Below are 23,173 nucleotides of genomic sequence, written 5' to 3' on the forward strand. Positions count from 1 at the left end.
AACAGATACATTGAATATTTGGGTTAGCAACAAAAATCTCAAAATTACTCAATGAGGAATTAACATAAGCATGAGGGACCAACATTGTCGAAGCAGGTAATAAATGACACAGCAAAAACATTACATTCAGGTCAATTTAAATATGATATTTAACAGAAAGTCAAAATAAATAATCATATTTCGTAGTTTATATGTATTGTTGAATTAAATTCGGGTTAGTTTTTTGACATAATGAGGAACTAAGCACCTCCAAGTAACCAAAATTTTCCTGAACATAAAAACTAAGTAACTATACATTATGCTATAGTTAAGTTTTAAAAGCTAAAGTAAATTTTGTCAACATGTATTTTAATAATAATTTAATTTATGATTTGTGTATTAACTAAAACATAAATGACAGGAAACAAACCAATGAAATCATTTGAAAATAAATGCACCATAATACTATATTCCATTCAGCATCAGATTATTCATCCTATTGGTATATGTACATACATTCATTATTTAGCCAATGTTATACGTTCATACTTCACAATTAATTTACCAATAGCAGTAAAATCATTCTATACTCAAGTAGGGGAAAATCCTAACCACCATTTCCAAGGAATTAGATTCAAACTTCTATTAAAAGTTAATGTGAAACAAAATAACATTCCTAACTAATAAATCATCTCTGATTTATTTCTGCATCTGGCTTACACAAATATAAAAGCTTAAGGCCAATTTATGGGAAAAAATTAGCAATAATATAAATAAGGACTAACATAAAAATTAGCTCCACAGTTTCCTTCATAGAATATTATTTGTTCACAGCAGTTCATAGAAATAAATTAACCATCCATGTATCAATCTTCAGCTGAACAGAGCAGCACACTGCCACACACAAGGTATTGAACTTATTGAGCTGTTTCTTAATTGCAACCATTTCCTTCCTGAATTTATTTATCAATTTCATATTACATTTAAGTAATTTTTCGTTCCAAGATGTCTTCTTTCACAATTCAAGGCTAGAACCATTAGAACTACCAAAACGCAATGCAAAGGGCACAAAAAATTGATATTACACCGTGCATTCCAAAATTTTCTGCTAATTTTCCCGTGAATTGGAAATCGACCAAAACCCTTATCGACCAAGTTCTACATTAATTTTTTTAACTCCACTACTGACACATGAGCACTGGATACTACTGCTAAGTTTTAAAGATTTTTTAAATTTTGTTTTTTTTTGCCTAATTTTTTTCTATACACTGGATTTTACTGCATATATCTGCATGCAAATTAATGGCATTGAAAAATATTTATGTGCTACATTAAAACCTATTTATACGTGAATAACTATACTATTATGTGCAAGTAATCACAAAATAGGCTACTTCTAAAAGGAAATGTAGCAGCAAAAAATTGAAAATAAAGGATGAAAATTGCACAATTTTAAAATTACATCCGAATCCAAATACCTTTTAATTACAAGAAGGAATTCTTACATAACAAGGACTAAAATAGCAGGTAAGGAGCTCTTTTTTGTGTAAAAGTACCACTTAGGTATATAAAAAATTAAAAATTCCATGATTAAGGCAAATGAAGAGCATTATGAATTGAAGCATTGATTCCCAGAGGGAAAGACATGCATCATAAGATTCCACCTCCTGTATTCAACCAATATGCAACCAAATGAAATTATTGCCATCGCTACAATATGAAGCACATGCTAAATTAATGAAATCAATACAAACTAAGGGCAAATCGATAATGCATTGAGGATATTTTTGGGCAAATCCATGGTACAGACCGATAATTGACTGATATTAACAATCAAAATTCATTTTAATTAATTGATTGAATTTTTTAATTTACTAATTGACAGATTATATTTTTGTTCAAATATTCTCACACTTGAGTAATTAAGATAATTAAAGAGCAGTTATAACAATTGTTACAGAAGATCAGCTATTAAGCATTTAAATCCTTTACCTACTGATCTCACCCATGATCATGTTTCCATGAGTTACCATTATCATTACCTCACACAATGAATACTTAAAAATGAACTCTTATACATACAGAGAAATAAGATTTTCAAGTATTTAAGAGGCTGAAGAGTTAATTTCCCCAGTTACTAGGATTACATAGTTACATGGAATGTCTTCAGATTGAATTTTATGCCATTTTACACGGAAATGAAGCCAACTATGGCTTTGAAAATGTAGTACATAGAAAAAAATTTTTACAATCAGGTATGACAAATGAAAATTAATTCTTACTGCAGAAAGGTAAAAAGTAGTCGTAAGAATCCTAATCATAATTTTTTCACAAATTTACTCCTAACCATCACTTACTAAAACTTGTGAGAAGTATAGGCAAGAAAGACAATCCAATTTTAGCCAAGTATAATCCATTTTACCACCTCTCTACACTCTAAAAGTATTCTCTATACATTAATAGAATACTATATACTTTGGTCAAGCATGTAGACAAAATTGTTGATATTGCATGACCCGGCTTGTCATCTGTAGTACAATCAGTATGGATTTCAAAGCAATGTAATCACAACTTATATTATCAGTGTAGAATCACTAAAATAGAAATGCCAGCCATAGATGTGGACAGCGCAAGTACCAGAGACTTTGAAATTGCGAGGTTCTAAAATTTAGAGTGAATAAAGAACCTAAATGCAAAACTTTTGCCAGTGGCTTAACTGTCTATTTCAAGAACAATATTTTGGCTAAATTCGGCCATAACATCCCATTGCAAAATGATTTCTCATTGACTTCTAAAAAAAAGCAATTCTTAAGCTTCTTATAATCTGTCAAAATACCAAATCCACATTAACCACTGTAACCCCCACTGAGTAGCAGAGTAGTGTGTGACAATTAAAAATGAGATCCCCCACTTGGTGGGGCGTAAGATTGAAGAAAAATATAGAAAAATAATTTTTTGCTTGGATAAGTTCAGAACTTAGGAGCTGCAGTTAATATGTTTAAAAATTCTCCAGAAAAAACTAATTATTATTAATGTCACATCAGCTTTAAGATAAAAGAGTTCCATTTATGCTGCGAAGAAATACATCATATGTACTCCTCTTGATGCATGGATTTGTCTGGACAAACATACTCAATGCATGGATAACCAGTGGATATTATGCCGGAGGAACATTGCGCAGAACGAACACATGATAAGCACAAGCAAGCATGGCACCTAATAAGACTTTGCCATTAGCAGAGAGTGGCCTAAGGAGAGGGCGAGAGAGCCTACCGAGTTGCATCGTATGGCACTGCAGCAGCTGGCATGGTGGCCGTGGGTGGGAATTGCCGAGACTGAGGGGGGGCTATGGGCCTCCCGGCAGCCATCTTCACTCCACCATACAGGCTGTAAGAGTTGTCCATCATCTCCGTGTCACTGGAACCCACCAATGTCCCCAAAATCATGGAAACCCACCCCTCATGACAAACACTAACTATCCAGGGCCAAACACAACCCTTTCCACACATTTAATTACATCAGATGATGTAAGGTGAGCTGCACATTTGCTCCAAGTAAATATTATTTCGAAGAAAGAAATGATCCGAAAGCCAATTTAAGTAGGAAAGAAAGTGGAGTAAATGCAATGACTTTCATAAAACCAAAATGAGGTCCTTCACTTAATACATTTAAAAAATTATGAAAGGGAGAGATGAGCTACAACAATAAATGAATCAATCAATCCCATTCAGCCTTCTCACGTCAGTAAACCCTTTCCTGCCGGCACCCACAATTGGAAAATGTTTTCCGTGCAACGAGTGGAATGAGAATATTTTAAACCTCTCCGTACGGAGCTCTTTTTTGGGGGGTGGAGTTACCCTGGTATTCTCGTCCCTCAGATTTGGGACCCAACTCAACCAACTCCACTCATTTTTTTTTCCAACCAAATAATGCATTTGATTTTCAATAAAGGAATTAAAACTCTTCTAAAGGAATTACCAGCATTTTTTGAAGCAATGTGGAATTTCAAATGGATTTTTGGCGTTAATAACGACAAAGTTAGTGAACATAAGGTACTAAGAGTATAAGCCCAGAAGTCAATTATTTTATATGCTAAAATTTCTTATAAAAATTGCTTACACACAGATCAAAACGAAGCATTCATTTTTAAGAATTAAAACATTGCAGTATGCAACGAAATATATCATTGAAAAAAATATTGACAATCTAAGCACTTTGCAACATATTCCTGTGGTGAGGATGGTCATAAATGAGTGGGAAGGTCAGGAAAAATTGCCAAGGAGTGGCCCTAAGGACTCGCTAAGCTAGGTCTCAGGCCGCGCATGAATGCATCAGACAATTGTTACCTCAGTGGTCACTTCCCTTTCCTGGCGTCGGCCAGAGCCGACGTCCGATCGTTTACGTTAAAAAATCCACGACAGCTATACCCGACCTCAAGTGCTCTGCATATAAAAATGCCCGTTGGCTCCATCCGACATCCGGTGCGAAAGGTTAAGAAACAAATTTAAGAAAACATGAAAGTTGCCAGCTGCCCCATGAGTTGGTGATGTCATTAAAGTTCATTCTGGGTGAACTTTTCTTTGAGGGGAAGAATTGCTCACAAAAGAGGAAACAGTAATGAGTCACAAAAGGATCACACACAACACCAAGGAGTAGCTGAGAAGTGGTGAACTGCTCAACACAAGTACGTGACCTCATCAACTTAGCTGCTTCAGGGTTTAGGGCACCGTGAACAGTGTATGTAGGTGATGGATTGAAAAGCAGAAAAATGTGGGTCTCTTCATTTTTCAATCTCCATCCCAACCAACATTGAAGACGATTTGGTGAATGTGCCCACTGACATAATACATACTTACAGCCTTAGCGCCAATGCACTAGCATTGATTCTATTCATCTGAAGATGGCACTAATGAGTTGTTGTAGTTCTTTAATGTTACAGCAATGCATCTATGTACATATTTCAATGCGAAACACCAACTAAAAAGTTCTCACCACATTAGGTGACCCAAGGAAAGTAACTAGCCCCCTCCCCTGAATATGTGAAATTGGCATGTCGGTGGCTTTACTGCCAGTGAGCTCTACTGAAGCCAACCACAGTGATGGAATACCACTACATGGCAGAGGGCATTCCATTTCATTCCCTTTTTGGCTGACTTGGGCAAACCCATAAGGGGAGGAGAACACACTATTACATAGTAACTTGTGAAGGGCTTGGCTAAGTATTTATTAACTAATGTTTTGCCAGACAATTGTCCGGTTAATAGGTTTACTCCTGCTCCCCAAGGATGGTTTCCTCCTTCAATCAGAAAACCACATTGAAAGATTGTTTCCTACTTCAGTTGGCTTCCAGATTATTACTTTCCTTGGTAATATTTACATCACATAGATTATTGATCTACTGCAATTTCTGCTCAGGGGTCATAATTCACCGTAAACTCAGTTTGAGTCCAACCAATTCAGGTGGGTTCAAATGACCCCGAGAAGATTTTTTAGGAACAAATCTCAGCATTTTTGATCATTGACTGGGGCTACATTGCTGAGGCAAATGTAATATCACTGCCTTGTAAAATAGTCAAACCAGACTTCTTTGATCTAAGATCAGAATCACAATTAAATGAACAATTACAGTTACAAATTAAACCTGAGAAATAGCATGGCGATGATAATGTGACAGCCAGGCCAAGGAATGAAAAATTCATGTTAAATGGTTGTCACAAAACTAAAAAAATGTCACAATAATAAAAAAATTCAGCAAAATTTTGGAGTTTAGCTGAGGGAAATTAGAGCACCTACATATGTTAGGAATGGCTGGATTGACTGAGCACTACATACTTAACATTCTGAGGACTAATAATGTGAAATTATCTCTAGCAATGTGAAAGAAGATTATTTCTTGATACATTTTGAAGTTAACTGCAGGAAATAAAAAATAAAAAAAATATGTATCATCAACATGGCTCCGATACAATACAGAGAGCTTTTTGGTCGTACATCACCACATTTATAAGGAATCAATTTAAATTACTACAGATATGGTACAATAAAATCATTTTGCCATGTTTATCAGTTTCGCAAGCAAGTAGATCTCAGAATGTTACAATCGGAAGTAATATAAGTCGACATGGAATTAACTCTAAGGAACACAAATTATAATATCTATTCAAATTGGCTTTTTGTGCCGGCACACATGAGCATTAAGCCTAAAATCTTAGCACTAATCCATACAACAGTACACATATTAGCAAAACAATTCATAATTGAAGAATGAAACAAATTCCAACTGGAAAACTTGGAAGGCTATTCATTAGGTGATAATTGGGGAAGAATTCTCTATATTAGTACGGAATTATACAACAAATAGTGAATGATTTTAAGATGAGAATGTATGACTACAAAAGTGTTTTCAATGACTGCAACCCCATTTGACCTTCATGATTGACATTTGAACAATTTGCTTCTGAAATGAGTAAATTTATGTAAAAAAAGGCGTAGGTTATCAAATATATGGATGAAAAAAAAGATGAATCATTTCCAGAGTAGTATATTATAGGGTGACCAAAAAAAATCTACTTGAACCGCTAAAGCATAGGTGAGGCGAATTATCTGCCAACTAAGGCTAACCATAGACACAAAAATTATCTCTTTCTATCCAATCCGTCATTGCAAATCCATATTTTGCCATAAGCGTTATGCGTGAAAGAAATATTTTGAGTACAAAACAAAAGAACGTTGAACATAAAAGTCAAACAAAAGTCATACACCCAACTCAAGACAGCATATCGCACGTGGTTTTTATGCTTGAAACTTTTGAAAAGAATTACCATTACCACCTAAATTACACCAAAAATTAATTATACATTGGCTTCATTTCAACATGTTGATAATTGATTGCAGTTGTCTTGATATTTATGCACTAATTATGCAGCAAGAAGGAGACTATTACATAAATTCACCATTAGATGGGGGTTTATCCTCACCTACTAGTCTTCTAGGGCAGGCCCAATTCAAAGAAGAAAAACAACTTTTTTCAGGGAAAGCAAAGAAAATCTGATAATTCTTTTTCATAATAAGTAAGTAAAAAGTAAGGGTACCTATCCAAGAGTTAAAGGACAAAAGGAATTTACTACTTCCATTAAACTTACAGGATGGTGCAGAAAGAACCTAAGTGCTTGCTAATTAGGCTTTACTCTTCAAGCAAAGGCTTATTGGGGGAACATACCATAAAGATTCATTTCCAGATCAAAAATTAAAGTATCCGTAAAAAATATTTGAACCAGGAACTTCCCAGTTTCTTGAATAAACCTTCACCAGAAATATGATGAAAAATCTATGCAAAAAATATCAGGTAAACAACTAAGGAAACTAAAAGAGACAAATTACTGGACAAACAGAAAAAATATACAAAATACAGTAAAACCCCGTATTTGCGTTATCGGAATTTACGTTTTCCCGCAACTTGCAAGTTTTTTTCAGGGTCCCGTCATATTTCCTATCTCTCCAATGTAAATAGAACCCTGTATTTACGCCGTGTTTTTTTCGTTTTCCCGCCATGTGCATCACGACGTGCCGACTAAAAAATTTTTTTTGCGTACTAAAACAATTAATCGCGCATATCAGCCCTAAAAACTGTCTTTTGGCTTCATTTCGCGCATTTTTATTTAGAAATCCAAGAGAAAGAGACGTAATGAGAACTATTTTCGGGAAGAATTTGAATGTGGCGGGACAGAACGCCACTAACGTCGGAAAGTTGAACTACGTCATCTCGTTTTCTATCAGCGGCGAAAAGATCCACGATATGAACGTAGGTGTTTAGAGCAATCGAGCTATGTATTAATTATAATGCAAGAACTCCTGAAGGAATGTTGACAATAATCATGTAGTCGATAATTTGATACGAGAGTTTGAAAGGAAACCAGACGTGATGAAACGTGATAAATGCCGGAACTATAAAACTTGGCCGACAACTGGGATCATTTGCGCTGACTTCATTCAACAGTTGCGTAGCAATTATGGGTTAATTAAAAACTTTAAAAAAACTTATTTAAACTTGAATAATCCCATTCAAATAGCAGTGTATCGCAAAATATTGTAACTTTCAAAAATTATGAAGTTCCATGACAGTTTGTACTACGCATTTGATCGCCGAGGGGTAGTTCAGATACTCGTGTGTAGCCGAGTTACCCTCAATTCGTTCGGGAAATAGAATTGATCCGGCTTGAAAATGGAAATTCGAGGTGAAAAACGGACATTTTTAACTGACGAGAAAATGAAAATTTTAGAGATGGTTGATTCCCACACCGGAACCCGCATCGATTCAAACGCTGGCGAAGCAACTCTAATGTTGGGACTGTCAACATTCAATACCGTGGTGAAAAATCGCGATGCCATTGTAAAATATGCAAACCAGTGCGGACATTTATCAAAAAAGAGAATATATGTGAAGAATTCCGGGTAAGAATAAATAGAACGAATTCTAAAAAAGTAGTTTTTAGGTGCAAGATCATCAAATGTCCCTGCAAATGGTGTCATCTAAAGGCCTGTTTACATAGTACATTAACCCGTACAAGTTAATGCCTAAATTATGAACACGAAAATGCACCGTGTATTCACCCAACTTGTGCGTATGCATGAACAAAAAATAGAACCTGTTCAAATTTGGTTCATGCATTCATAGTCGGATTTAGAGGCAGGGGACGTGACCCCCCAGATGCTTAAAAAAATAGACAAAATTTGAATACAGTTATCATAGGAGGATCTATGGGAAGGGGGGGGCACGTGCCCCCCCAGACACTTAAAAAATATGCAAGAATTTTAATACAGTCCGGTTATCATTGCGTTCGTTTTGTATAACGTGGTATCATTGTGCCCCCCCCCCCCCTCTCCAGAACAAAATCACGGCATTGCTTGTGCCCCCCAGCAAGAAATCCTGGATCCGCCCCTGATGATCATCATTACGTTCGCTTTGTTTTGTGTATTACTCAAGGAGGCTCAATCATTTAATTCAATAAGAATAACTTTGATATAAAAATAAAGAGAATTTTGTAAAGTCATTGTTATATCTTGTTTTTAATCTCAATTAAGACAAGATCTTTCGCCTGTCAGGCCCTCTGTGCCCCTCCCAGGAAAAAATCCTGCATCTGCCCCTGCCTACATTCGTACATGTCCCGTTCTGGTCCACAAAAATCATTCATGCAAGCAGAAATTAACTCGTACGTGTTAATGTATCGTGTAAACAGGCCCAAAGGCCCTTGAGAAAAGGTATTTCCCCACAAGATTGGGAATCGAAGATTCCACGGCATCTATAATGGTTGGTAAGATAGATTCAAAATTAGGTAGTCTTGTATATAAGACGGTGAGTAGTGAAAGCAAAGATGTTAACATAGAGACAGCAACTCAGTGGAAAGAATCTGAATATTTTAGAGTTCTGGAAGGTTACAGTCCAAAAGATGTTTTCAGTGCAGACAAAACAGGATTACATATTTTTAAATTTTTGCTGCCAGCAAAAACACTGTGCTTCAGAGGGAAACAATGTTATGGAATAATGCCTAGTGAACAATTAAAAAATTAACATTTCCAAAGCCAGTATATGAATAAAAGTGAAAATTCTCTATTTCCCACAATTTGCATTTTCCCGCAATTTACACTTTTTTTCTTGGGTCCCTAGAAAAGTGTAAATAAGGGGTTTTACTGTATTTTGCTTTTTTCTGGAATAAGAATTCTTGCTTCAATATCTTCATCAATACTTAATTTTCTAGCTAATATAAGGGATGGGTCGGTTCCACTTTTTTGGTCTTGTTCCATTTTTTAATTTAGCTCTCAAAAACCTCATTTTTAATATAAAAGAAGCTTTCTGTTCACGCTCATCTAGGTAAATATTACATAATAGGGTGGTTTCCTTGTATTTTTTACTGCCTAAATTGAAAGATTATTACTCCTAGTATGTATTTCATGCTTTTAGATTTTTAAATGATGATATCTATTTTTCGCGATTAAATGAAAAGTGAAAATTTTCTAGGGCGCGAAAACATGATGGCAAAATATGAATTCTGGGAAAAGCCTGTGTGACGTCATTATGGATCCGGCTGCCACTGTGTGAGGCCACCTTGGTGCAAGGCTATGAGCGCTGCTACGATGCAGGCTGCTAGCAAGTAGCGGAGGACCCTGCTAGCAGGTAGCGCTTGGCTTAAATAAGAATTATTAATTCCCTATCAAACAAAGGAAACTTTCCGACCTTAGGCAATTTAAATAGGTGATTATTAAGAGATGTTTCCCTGAGCTCTGTGCCTCATGCATGCATTGGTACTCTCAAACGATGTAAAACTCCTATCCTCTCATGTAGAAACTAGGTCCCTGTGACGTCACATGGAGTGGCATCGCATGAGCGCCAATCTGGCCTTTTTCAAATGAGGTTAAAATTGACCATTGCCATTCGTCTAAACTGGGATTTCCAAAACCAAATAATTTGTGTATTATGAATACACTAATGGTGGGTAACGGATTGCTATCAATGCCTGTCGTTTTCTTTGATGGAGGAAACTACCCTATTGCATCTTTGAGAAAGTTTCCTGTTTTTAGTGCTGAAAACATCCATCTTTTTCAAGCAATTACTAAAGCAATCTGAAATATTGTGCAATGAGCCCTCGTAGGGGAAAAAATTGTATGTGGTAACTATAAGTACCATCTGTAACCTTGATACATTTACTACAAGCATGAAGAGTAAGGGGAATTAGAAAAAACACAATTTTTTACTTTAAGGGTTGAAAGAGGTTTTCCAGCCATTTTTTCCAGTATCGGTTCTTTTCGTGCACTGGTTCTAATCTCAGTTCTCACCCCAAAAACTGGTGGAAATGAGAACCAAAGAGTAGGTACTTATCTATTTCAACAAACCCAGGTTTCGGCACATAGTGTCATTTTCAAGGCCATTTTTCATGCCTTGAAAATAATATTATGTGCTGAACCCTGCATTGGCTGAAAAGTGTTGAAATAGACAAGTTTCATTATATAATACATAACTTTCATTATGCTAAATATCCCAGATTTTCACCGAATTATGCCAGAAATTGTATCTTTTATCGAGAACCAAACCATCCCTACTTGATATAAGAAATTCATGTGCATTACAGGAAATACAAACTGGGAGAGAAAACTGATTGATGTCTAAGAAAAAAAAGTGCTGAGGAATAAAAATATGTACTAAACCAATTGCTGCGACAGAAAAGGAAAGCAAAATTAATTAATGACAAGAGGTAAAACATGAAAAATGTAAGAATTTGCATTTCCTTTTGTCTTCCTAATACAAGCACCTGAATTTGATGGAACAGAAGAGGAACCCACTACATATAATTGGAATTCAATCAAGCATACCATTGGTTAGGAAAGGAAGGGAGTACTCCAGCACGGAGAATTTGGTTGTAAACCAAACACTAACAAAGACAAACAATATTGGGATCCTCACCAAATTTACATTTTCCATTTCCCTGACTTTTCCAAAATTTCTAGTGCAAATTTACAAATTTTCCCTGAATAAATGGCTAAGCAATCATTCATAGGGATTTTTATAGAGAAAGTACTAACGAAATAAAATATATTTTTTCAGGGCGAAAAAAAAATTTCAGTCAAAATTAAAAAAAAAAACAAAACAAAATGTAAAATCCAAGTACCCTTCGCTTAAAAATCTGAGATTATAATAAATCACAATAATTATGACCAAAAAACTAAAGCTTATCCTTGGATTCGCATTATTGCAGAAATCTTTTCATTTGAATGCATTTTCACAGCCTTGTCAGTCATTAACTTAGACCTCTTGGCTTTCATGTCAGCCAAATTTTGCCCAAAGATCTCATCTTTGCCTTCTCATCTCCTTTCTTTAGCACAAACAAAACAAAATGCACACCTCAACGCTGGAATGCTGAACGCTAGGCACGCTCACTCGTTACTTTCACTTTTTTGCTTTGCCTCTGGAGTATTTCCCGGACTATGAACTATTTTCCTAGACTTCCACTTTTACTTTCCTGAACATGGTTCAGGATCCTTTCACAACATAGCCTTGACAATGGAATATAATGTAGTGCCTACCTGGCTTCCTCATCTATGACTGGCGTGATGGAACCGGACCGAGTGGCTCCATACTGGCCAAAGTATGGGTCTTCATAAGGTGGTGCCACGCCAGGGGGACCTCCTCCGGTAGGTGGACCAACTGGCGGCACGGCCGGCGAGGGTGAGGGGTACGGTGGGTATGGTCTTCCCCGTTCCGGGGAGGACATGTACCCTGATTCCCCATGCATCCGATCTTCATGAAAAGAAAGCAATTAAATTGCCAAAGTGAAAAAAATAGCCATATTCAGGAGAACATTTCCATCACACGTAATGAATATTCATGTGGAAAAATTTTCCCACGATTCTAACAGATGGCTACCATGAATGTACAGTAGACCTGATAAGAAGTTTTTCAAGGGATCAAAGTTTGAAAACTTCTAAGGGAGGAGGTGACTTCTAATGCGGTAAAGTGTCTTCCTATAGGGTATTCCCTGTCACATTAAATATTGAAATATAACAGAAAACTCATTTCATTTAAAGAAAAGCAATTTTTTTCAGTGAATGTAGATACAAAAAGAAGGAATCCCCAGCATAGTATGTTTAGCGGAGTGTTTGCTTAATTCTACAGAAACTGATTTCAATTCATTCGAACATTCAACAGTGCTTTCAGGTACACCAGAAACACCATTAATAAAAGTCCCAAAGAGCATTCATAGTGTCTGAGTGAATAGGCACCATATCTCCATCCTCAGCCTCTCCTTCACTCGCTTGTTCAGTCTCACATAATTCTTCAATTTTCTGCATAAAGCAAGATATGACCCTGCAATCAACTTCATTGAAATATTTAAATACCATAATATATGTATAAACATTTTCTTAAACTAGTCCTCTCTTCCAAACCACCTCCTTCTCCCTCCACTTCATTAATTTTTCATCCTGCACAGATTCACCTTCACCCATTAATACTTTTGGATTCATGTACACATATGAAATGGAAAAAAATGTGGGGCTTATGTACTAGTCCCCAAGGTGCACCCAAATTATGTGTAGCATCGTTTTATAGCTCGTGGTCTCATTTTAATTCGTAAGAACCTGTAATCTTACTGAGAAACTACCTATGGCAACTAGCTACTTATCTAATACAGAACCGGAATAATAATTATATTTGTGGATGCACAGTATTTTGAGGTTTGCAATATCAAAAGTTCAAATGATCTCACCAAGAAAGAAATCAGTGCTGCAAAATTCAAAAAATATTAGACACATTGCAAATCAAAATTTATGAAAAAAAAACTTCTTATGTGGATAAAATGTAATAGAAATATGTATGTCGTTTGGGTATCTTCAGTTAAGACTTATTAACCAGGAAAGCTAATTATGTGGGAACTTATTATCCGCTATAAGTTAGCATACCAACAACTTAAATGCTTAATTTGGGACCTGAAAATCAAACTTAGATGGGAAAACTTCTAATGTAGGTTCCACTGTACATACATACATATTTGCGGATTTATCCAAATCTGCAAAGAAATGACTGTACCTACAAAATGGGTTATTTTCTGTGCACTAGTCAGTCAGTTTCCCTATTCCTGAATTTAACTTACCTTTTCTCATAGCAACAAAGCCTCTGCTTTATATGTACATACGTAGCTAAATCAACAGAGATAAACAAAATGGTTTATCGAGGGGTGGTTCCAGCAATGGACAGAATTAAAGCTTAACAGAGCAATAACTGTAACAATAATTGGAGTCCAACTATTGGAGAGCAGAAATATTGTTTCATATGAAGAATTAAGGCCTTAGCAATTCCAAGTTAGTAGAGGAACAGCTCAAAGTCAAATGGCATATTAAGCCTAGACAAGAGATGAGACATGACGATTAATTAACATACAAATTCTTTAAAAGCTATCCAGAATTGTATTGATGACGCCGGGTCTACAGATAAAAATGTTAATTGATAGATTTCTTCCACGGTTACAGAAAGTCTGTAAAATAGATCCCCATCATTTGGGAAAAAGCAGTATGCTGATGAAATATTTTATGGCAATGATACAACATAGAAAATCACTCAAATCAATTGCACACTTCACCACTAAACTCACTTCACTGATTCAGTTTCATGCCATTATAATACACAAATAACCTAAGCATCTATATCTTAAAAAGCCATAGCAGAACTAAAATTATATTCATAAGATAGTCAAATTTGCTTATTTCTTTAATAATTTATTAATATATATATTTATCTTCTTTAATTTCATAATATGTACATAATTATTAAATACTACTGTTAAAGGGTCCTGTAAATAATTGACAAGTACAACTAGATACGACTCCGCATCTTGGATGTTGTAAGACAGCTGGTCATTGTGATTAAAAAAAACATAAACCTTGCTACATAGCTACCATAGGCTAAATATTGGAGTTATGAAAAAACAGGGCTATATTAAAGACGAAGAAGATGCCAATATGAGATAAGTAGGTCTTCATCCAAATTCTACAAGTCTTTGTGAGTAAATGTGTCCAATTTAACCTTTGAGCTGCAGGTAACATGTTTCTAAATGTACAAGAGCAACTGGCAGAAAAATGGTCTTGCATATGTATTTCACTAACACTACCTCCACTCTTAAAATTTCTTCCTGTGTTTTTTGTCCAAAGAAATTCAAGAACAATCTCATACATCCCAATTGGCCTGAATTAGGATCTTGCATATCAGGAAGGAGAATTCATCCATGAAAAACTTCCTTTTGCATTTTTGGAATAAAGGAACACACATTTTAATAGCTTGAATTTAAGATGTGTACCCTTAAAAATGAGTGGTGATTTCAAAGGTGTGCCATCACATAAATTGACAGGAGAAACATATTTAAAGGAGAAAGATACATGTGCTAGACAAAGGGCATATCATTACAAGGAATGTAGCAGAACAAAATAAATATATGAATGACTTCATCCACCACAAAATTCCCTTTTGGGAGAGGGAAAAGTAATATTTTAGGAAATTTAAATTGATCAAACATAGACTAGTCATTGTGCTAAAATAACAAAAGATCCACAAATGCCTATTTTCAGGGGTACATCTGAAAAAGCATAAATCACGACCATGGCTTTGACACCTAAGGAACTACAGAGAAAATGTTGTAAATAGTTTTTTAAGGACAATTTTGAATCCTTCAACAAGGGAGCTTGTTTGCACATCAATTCATGGAATATTTTACCATAGACTTGAGTTTGAGACATTAATGGTGTCGGTAGCCATTTAAGTGATTGCTGAGTTTGTAATGGAAATGATGGGATTGAATAGTTGACCATAGCTTAAAGCCCGTGGAATCTTCATCGATTTAAAATAAATACCATTTGGACTTGAATCAATCACAAAAAAGAACCCCTTTGCAGGAAGGAATTAAAAATGCATGCCAGTTCCGATTCGTCTCATCTTCACCAATGACGGACAGTTTATCTCCAACCTGCAGAGAAGAGGGCTACTAGTGATAGAACTCACATCCTCATACTTAGTGAGGGGGAAAATGAATGTAGACTTTCCCCTCAAAGAGCAGTGGAAAAAATTATGACCATTGCAGCTGAAGGGCTAAATCTGACAACACTTCCTAGAGCTTCCATTATGCTGGAGAAAAGGGTGAAGCATGACATGTATTGCAGATCACATAGCACACTACAGAGTGAATCAAAAGGTCTACAGAATGTGACTAAGTGAGCACTAGAAAAAAGTTACCTCTCAAGGTATATCTACGTATGAGCATTCATTTCCAACTACTTCATGTCTGAACGATGCTTTCAAAAAACGGCATGCTAAGCTAAGAGAGGAGGGTGTACGAAAATATATATTCAAATGTGGCTGTGGTGTTAATATAATAAAATCTTTGGCTGCAATCTATAGGGTACCTAAAGGGTTTGGTGGAGGAAAGGGAGGAATGCGGGGTACAATGGATAGAAATAAGACAGTCCTACAGAAGAGGACGGAGCATGAAAAAAGTGTTGCGAATTCCATTCGAGTTTCCCACAATGCCTCTTCATATTGGTCAACATTTAGCAGGCTTTTTCGACACCCTATGAACTGGTGACAAGCACTTGCACTCCTTGACTAATGAAATATTTTAGAAAATGGTTGGACTGACTACTTTTGTAATTTGAGTACAATCAGTAATTATTTCGAAAAGGAAAACCTTAAAAATAAAAAAACTGTAAAAAGTCCTTTTTAACACAACTACTTTTGTTTTACTGTTTAAACCCAAGCTTCATCACGGCACCTAGCAACATAATGCTCCAAGGGGCGTTCACTCCTGACGCTTTCTCCACATCTTTTCTAGAGAATTTTACAGAAAACCCAACTCTATGGCTGGCATGTCTAGATTTTCAGGGGTATATTTGCAAAATCACACGGAGCACATGTAATGGAGATTTAAAAAGAATTGAAATAAGTGAAAAAGCAGAGCCAAAAACACTTCCTGCACTCCCGTTGATATACCACCACCACTGGAAAGAATCTGCTAGTCAACGGGAGATTTACTCTATTCCCAAGCAGGGTCCTAGGTTTCGAAGGGATCTTCCAATGAAGTATCAGCCAACAAAGTGACAATGACCAGGTGGGAAAACTGAGAAGAATTCACAAGACTGGTTAACTAGGTAAGCTTTAAATATTTTATGAAAAGAGTGTATCTCATAAAAGGAAACCAACTGTGTGTTTCAGAGAGGAAGAAAAGTGGGTGAGGGAGTAGTTTAGAGACAGAATAGAAAGAGGAAATGATGCAAGGCGGCAGTGAATATCTGAAGGTGTGGCTTTTTGTTTAAAGAGGGCAGAACTTGAGGAGGATTTTCAAGAAGGGGAGGGGGTTGGGGGGCTATTACGATGAATCGACTGACCTTGCGAAGAATATGGCCCGTCCCGGTGATCGGGAAGGGACATGAAAGATGGGGAGGGGGAGGAGGAGCCGGGGGCTGATGGGGGACGGGAGCGTCCTCCGTGGGGACTTAGATAGGTCGTCTCGAGGTGGGACCCAGGGAGCCTCACCGATGGGGTCGTGGGCGACAGGGAGGGGGAGATGGAGAGGGTGGGCGACGGCGCCAGAGGGAAGGAGCGGGAGCGGGCCTTGGGGACCGCAAGGGAGGGGGGCGACAATGACGGCTGCACAGATGGCGGGAGCAGGAGCAGCGTTGGCGGCTGGGAGCACGGCTGTTGCTGTTGGTGGGATCTCTGTGGTTTTGGGGGAGGCTGAAGTTGTTGCAGCCGTCCCCCTCCACCTAAAAACGGAGCAGCAACCAACATGTGACATCCCTGTGTTTCTTTTTCTTATCAACGTCTTCATCATATTTTCAAAGACTTAACATCCTCAGCTACAAAACAGTCTTCGTTCGAACTTTGTAGAACTTGTCAATAAAAACTATGAAAAATGGTTGTCGATTCACACTTTTTGATGAAAACACTCAAATGAGGTTTTGACGGATGATTTTTGTTATCAAGATGCGAAACACTGGCAAAGTAGCAGAATGCATATACAGGGTCTGCTTAAAAATTCTGATCAAGAATTTCCATGGGCTCCTAACCATATTTTATACAGCTTCCACCAGATAAAGTGGTAGGGAGTCTAGGCTAGAAAATGTAACTGCCTGAGGTCATCCGCTGGAAGTGGTTGAGTAAAGATTGGGCTGAAAGCAAAGCATGCCAACATACTATTGTAAAAAAAAAACATGGTAAAATGATGGGCAATTACACAATTGCATTTTATGTCCCACATGGTAAAAAGGGCACGAATAAGCTACACATGTTTAGGAAAGCCCTTCAAGAGGGAAAAAACCACCCTTTATAGAAGCATTAGATATTCTAAGAGAGTCCAGAGGCAGTTTACAAGATTGAGCCGGTGGCATCTATCAGCACTCTATCAGAGGTCCTCATTGAGGCCGTGTTTCAAGTAAAAAGCCCAAATAGAGTTTCAAGTAGTGAGTATTTATATCATTTAAGGAAATTCTTATATCACTATCTTCAAAAAATGGCTCATAATCAATGGAGCTTTTGGGACACCGACCCTGAATGCCTCCATTAGAGGTACAGGAGAGGAAAATTTTTGTATACGGTCAATGGAGTCCCCCTCCACTCAACCACTTTCAATACTGGAACCTTGCTGGAGTCCACACTATATTACTCACAGTATCATCTACCAGAACCTTTGTCAGCGTTTTCATTAAACAGTGTGAAATATTATAACAACTGCCTTCTTCGTTAATTTCCAGCTGCTTTTGGACATGGTAATATTTTTATTTCATGGACACTTAAAACAATGGGGGTTGATATTTTATACAGTGCGAGCTAATTTTTGAACCAGCATTCTTGAATGAAACACTTTCCTAAGTCTTAAAAACTCCATCACAGGCACAGGGCAAGGGATAAGTTACATTTCTTTTGGCTAGATAGCTATCACACTAATTATATTCACAGAATTACACACACACTGAGCTAGGTCCAGCCATGAAACATTTTCATCTTAAGCCACAGTAAAACTTTCAACTTCATCTTAAGAATACAAGGTGCAAACATTTTCACTGTAATGAGTTAACCTTTAGCAACAGATTTTATATGAAATGTTGGTGGAGAAACACAAAATAAAATTTAGTTATTTGGTTATGAATAACACAGGTATTTTGTAAGATGAAAATGAGTCAATTTTAATGAATTTGTATTAATATCTACTTCTACATTGAAAATTATCCAATAATAAAATTTTCTGTAGAAAACTGATGGATTCAAGAGTGATAGAAAAAAAGATGGATTTAGATTAAAATAATAATAGTTATAAGCAAATCCTTACAAAAATCTTTTTTTGGACTGAAGAGCATTTACCAACTACTTCAAATAAAAATTTAAATATGTAATTAGGTATTAAAAGCAAAAAAATTCTAGCACACTAACAATAAGATGTTGTTTAAAATATTTAATAAAAATGAACTATGTAGTGAGATAGTTTACCTTAACCTACTTGCAGAGGCTTTGTGTACTTGATGACCATAAAATTACAATCATAAATTAATATAAATAGGGAGATACAACCTCATAAAAAAACATAACACTTTTGCCAAAAGGTCAGGTTTCTGTGTTACATAAAGTTGTAAGATTATTTATAACAAGTGCTGAATTAGAATTGAATAGTTGATACAAAAGAAATGAGGATGTATGATGTTTAACTGGTGATAGTGGTATTTACTTTGTTATTTAGATTCAAACAGATGTACACATATTTATTAATTTTAATGATTACATTGCATGTAAATTAATTTCATTTGAGATCTTAAATTATAACCTACTTCACAATTACAAAATTCACTGAAAACATATCAAACAATCCGAATCACCATTAACGAGAAAACAAAAAAATAATTTATGTGAGAAGATTTATTTCTTGTAGCAAATATGATCATCAACAACTTTGGATTAAAATGATGCCAAAATACTTAATGCATTTACCATAAAGTTATTCTATAATTTAAAACACCATGACCAGAGATTACCTGATTTTCAATTTTGGTTCCTCAGTTTGACAATTTGAGCCCCATGCTTTCCTCCCTAACTCAGCAAAAAAACATTTAAAATACTACTGCAGCAAATAAATGATAGATAATAATAATACCACGTTTAAAATTTTTAAATTACGTTTCCCATTCCACTTATTTTCTTTCAAACCAGCTTACTTCAATTCAATTAAATAAGCCAAAACAAAAGTCATAATAGCCAATATATTACTTTGCCAAGTTATGTTTCAATAATTTATGAAAACTAATGGAAATGACATTTCCTCAATCCCATTTTAGGTATTATAAAAAAATATAAACCAATCAATTTAAAATATATGAATCTAAAATCATAAAAAGTCATAATCTGCCGTGAAATGATCATTCAGAAATGACACCTATGTCATTTCGGATCGGTATTGTATTTTCAATGGATAAGGAAGTTAAAATATCTTAGAATGTTGTCAACAGGTTTTGAGTAGTTCCTACATTTACTCTGATGTGAAGTTATGTTAAATGTCTTAGAAGGCTACTCGGAATCCTCATCAGAAAATAGTTGACATTTTTGCTAACATTTTGAGAAATGAGTTAGTTCTCATCTTCAGGAATGATAGTCACAAACTGGCTCAGTTCATGAAATGCTGGCAGTAATGTCACCAATTACCCAGCAGGAACTCCGAGTAGCTCTCCAAGTCACTTCACACCGGGAAAACATGAGAGAATACCAATGATTTGTCTAATGCATTAGCAATGATGGCTGAGATGAATGAAATTAAGTAGTAATGAAGGTGTACTCACCAGCAGGGGGCATCGGCTTAATCCTCTCTGTGGCCGGTGAATAGGCTCTGAGGAGGGGACCCCTTGGCAGCGTCGCTGACGAGGCTGGACCCCCGGGTGGGACGACCACACCCGGCTGACCACCAGGCTGTGAACCAGGAGGATACGAGTGGGTCATATAGTAAGGAGAGGGAGCAGTAGGGCCGCTCTTGCTACCCTGTGAAGTTGCAAAAAAAAAGATCTACTTAACGCAAACTTTCGTTCCTATGTATTTCCTTATTTGAATTCTATTTCTAACAACCTTGAGAGAATCACTGCCTCAATTGATGAATCAGTTCCTCTAGGACCATGTAAACTAATTAATGCCCTATGCTGTAACTGCCTTAAACCTGATTAAAAACTGTAATGAAAACGGACTGAGCCAGGCCCAATCCCTCATTTCCCAAAAAATGAGTAAAGTGACTGCATGGACCAAATTTTGAACCTTGTTGTAATGAATGCTGACTAATCACTTGAAATAGCCTTGAAGTTAGCTAAATTTTTATTTAAATAATCTATAGGGAAATGTTTTTAAGTATCTCAACCCAAAATTTCAAGTGAACATACGGAGAAACTATGAAAATATTATTTAATGATTTCCAAAACACAGATGGTTTCAAGACAGAGTTCAAATAAAGTCAGTTTGGGAGATTCAGTCAGTCAGAACTGGAGTCAGCAGAGGGAGATTTGAATCACCTACAAAAGGGCATTAACTGATACACAGATCAACACACTCCAAAACTATTATCTAGGTAGCTATAAGTTCCATGTAGCATAACTGATATTTAATTTAAACTGGTAAAGTGGATGTATCTGGATGCATTTGTTGGGGGAGTGGAATACCTGCAGGGGTGTGGAATAATCCATGTATGACGGCGGTTCCGGGAATTTTGAAACATAAACATGTTAAAATGAAGTTATGATGGAGTTCTGACCTCAGTAATTGCATGCTAAGAATCAAACTTTCGAAAATTGTAAAACTTTCTCAAAAATGAGGGTACTTGGAGGGTTTACATGGGCTGTGCGGCCGTCAGTTTAGGCTCTTCCCATCGGGAAGCACAAAGATAACGTTACAAACTAGAACTAGTCTTATTACCAAAACTACACCAACGTGTTGTCCATTACCTTTGCCATTGCGCTGATGGGCAGAGAAGCGGCACTGACGTAAAGATGGCATTCCCAAAAACTATACAATTCACTGGTAGCTCTGTAAACATTTCCAACGCACCTGCTTTGTACAACTGCTCACCGCGAACACAGTAGGTATTTTTGGTTAAGCACTCGGCTTCATAGAGCTAGTCACCAGCAAAACTGTAACATTCTCCTACTTTCAGGATATTCTTATGGTCAACTGCAGAAATGCATATATACAAGTTTCGCCTCATGATGAAACACTTTGATAAGAGATCTCTCCAAGGAAATGAATAAAATCAACTGAAAACTTTTCCAGCTTTTCGTCTTACTCCACTACTTTCTCTAGTGGTAGATTTACTAAGTACACTCTCGTTAGTGTTTTGTTACGCTCAAAATTGGAATCCACGAATATTACATATACGGTTCTCAACGGCTACTAGAATTGTTGTCGCTTCATTAAAGTCAGATTACAAAATCGCCACTCGCGGCGCCGCCAGGCATAAATATCCACTTTTTACGAGGAAATACTCTGCAGTAATACGTATTTTAGCTAATAAATCATATAACCACACATTAAACGCAAGAGAGAAGATTTTGATCTAAAAAAGATCGCTTTCTTTACGCTAAATGGCGAGAGTTACACTGGACGGGATATAACTGCCTAGTAGCGCCGCCGAATAAAGTGCGCGCGAAATGGCAATAGATATAAAGCTTAAATGGCTTAAATACCACGATCTTGGGACCGCAGTCTAAACAATTAAATGAAATTTTACGAAAACTCAACAACATTTACCCTTAGTTCCATAGATTTACTACTTCCATTTGTTTGGCTTGCGTATCCTACAACAATGGGAGAGGCTGAAAAGTAATGGATAGAAATTCGTAGAATTGTTTCTTAATACCATATGCAATTTAAATGCTTTTAGCCCACATAAGTCTCAAAAGAAATAATAAATATTGATGAGCCGAAGGCAAGGATATTACCCTTCTACATCGAAGATTTTTAATTTAATTACTATATTTGACTGCATATGCGCCGTTCACCTGTCTATATGGTAGGTACAAATTTATTTTGAGGTGCATTCCTCTTTGGTTAACTTTTAGCGAAATAAGCATGCATAATACATTTTAATGTAAGACGGACGCGAATTTGATAAGCCAATTTTGAGAAATAAGTTTGATACGCATGTCCACTATTTTTACGGTTGCTTTCAATATTCCTCAATCAATTCCAACTTGCCATGAATACTAATTACACACATCGCGTATCTTCCCTGTGGGGCCAATCAGTGACGGATCCAGGGGGTGGGACAATGGGGGCGGACTAAGTGGGGAGACTAGGAGGTAAACTCTCAGCAATGGTGGGGATCCGAGCAAAATTATCATTTTATCTAGAGTAAATTGGATATCCCAGGGTAGGGCAATACCCCACCTAGCACCTCTCTGGATTCGCCTCTGGAGCCAATCCAAGCAGTCTTTTCTTACATTTCAGCGGTGGCGTAACTAGGAATATGCTTTAATTAAATAATACATTTTATAAGCTGTGAAATTGTCACCTTCCATTATGTTATTTCTTACGAAATGGCTATTTTTGATTAACTTTGACGTAGTTTTCAAGAGATAAAATAACTTCAAAATCCATTTCCGGGAATGCAATTTACTAAATATTTCCGGGGAGGCTCCCCGCGCC

At 36.5% G+C, this 23,173-nt stretch overlaps 1 protein-coding gene across 23 annotated transcripts in view; it reads right to left on the reverse strand.

The window, feature by feature from the left end:
- Positions 1 to 23,173, reverse strand: part of LOC124163590 (coiled-coil domain-containing protein AGAP005037) — a 242,090-nt gene that overhangs the window by 51,183 nt on the left and 167,734 nt on the right. For 17 of the 23 annotated variants that reach the window (XM_046540600.1, XM_046540584.1, XM_046540596.1 and 14 more), the window contains 4 exons: positions 20,332 to 20,527; positions 16,897 to 17,274; positions 12,055 to 12,268; positions 3,253 to 3,396 (listed from right to left, as the gene is read on the reverse strand). In XM_046540600.1, coding sequence (XP_046396556.1) covers positions 3,253 to 3,396; positions 12,055 to 12,268; positions 16,897 to 17,274; positions 20,332 to 20,527 — 932 coding nt within the window. Of the gene's footprint in view, positions 1 to 3,252; positions 3,397 to 12,054; positions 12,269 to 16,896; positions 17,275 to 20,331; positions 20,528 to 21,474; positions 21,785 to 23,173 lie in introns of those variants that run through there. The other 6 variants (XM_046540604.1, XM_046540603.1, XM_046540589.1 and 3 more) reach the window with 6 other exon arrangements.

Source organism: Ischnura elegans, chromosome 8 (assembly GCF_921293095.1).
Source record: "Ischnura elegans chromosome 8, ioIscEleg1.1, whole genome shotgun sequence".
Lineage (NCBI taxonomy): Eukaryota > Metazoa > Arthropoda > Insecta > Odonata > Coenagrionidae > Ischnura > Ischnura elegans.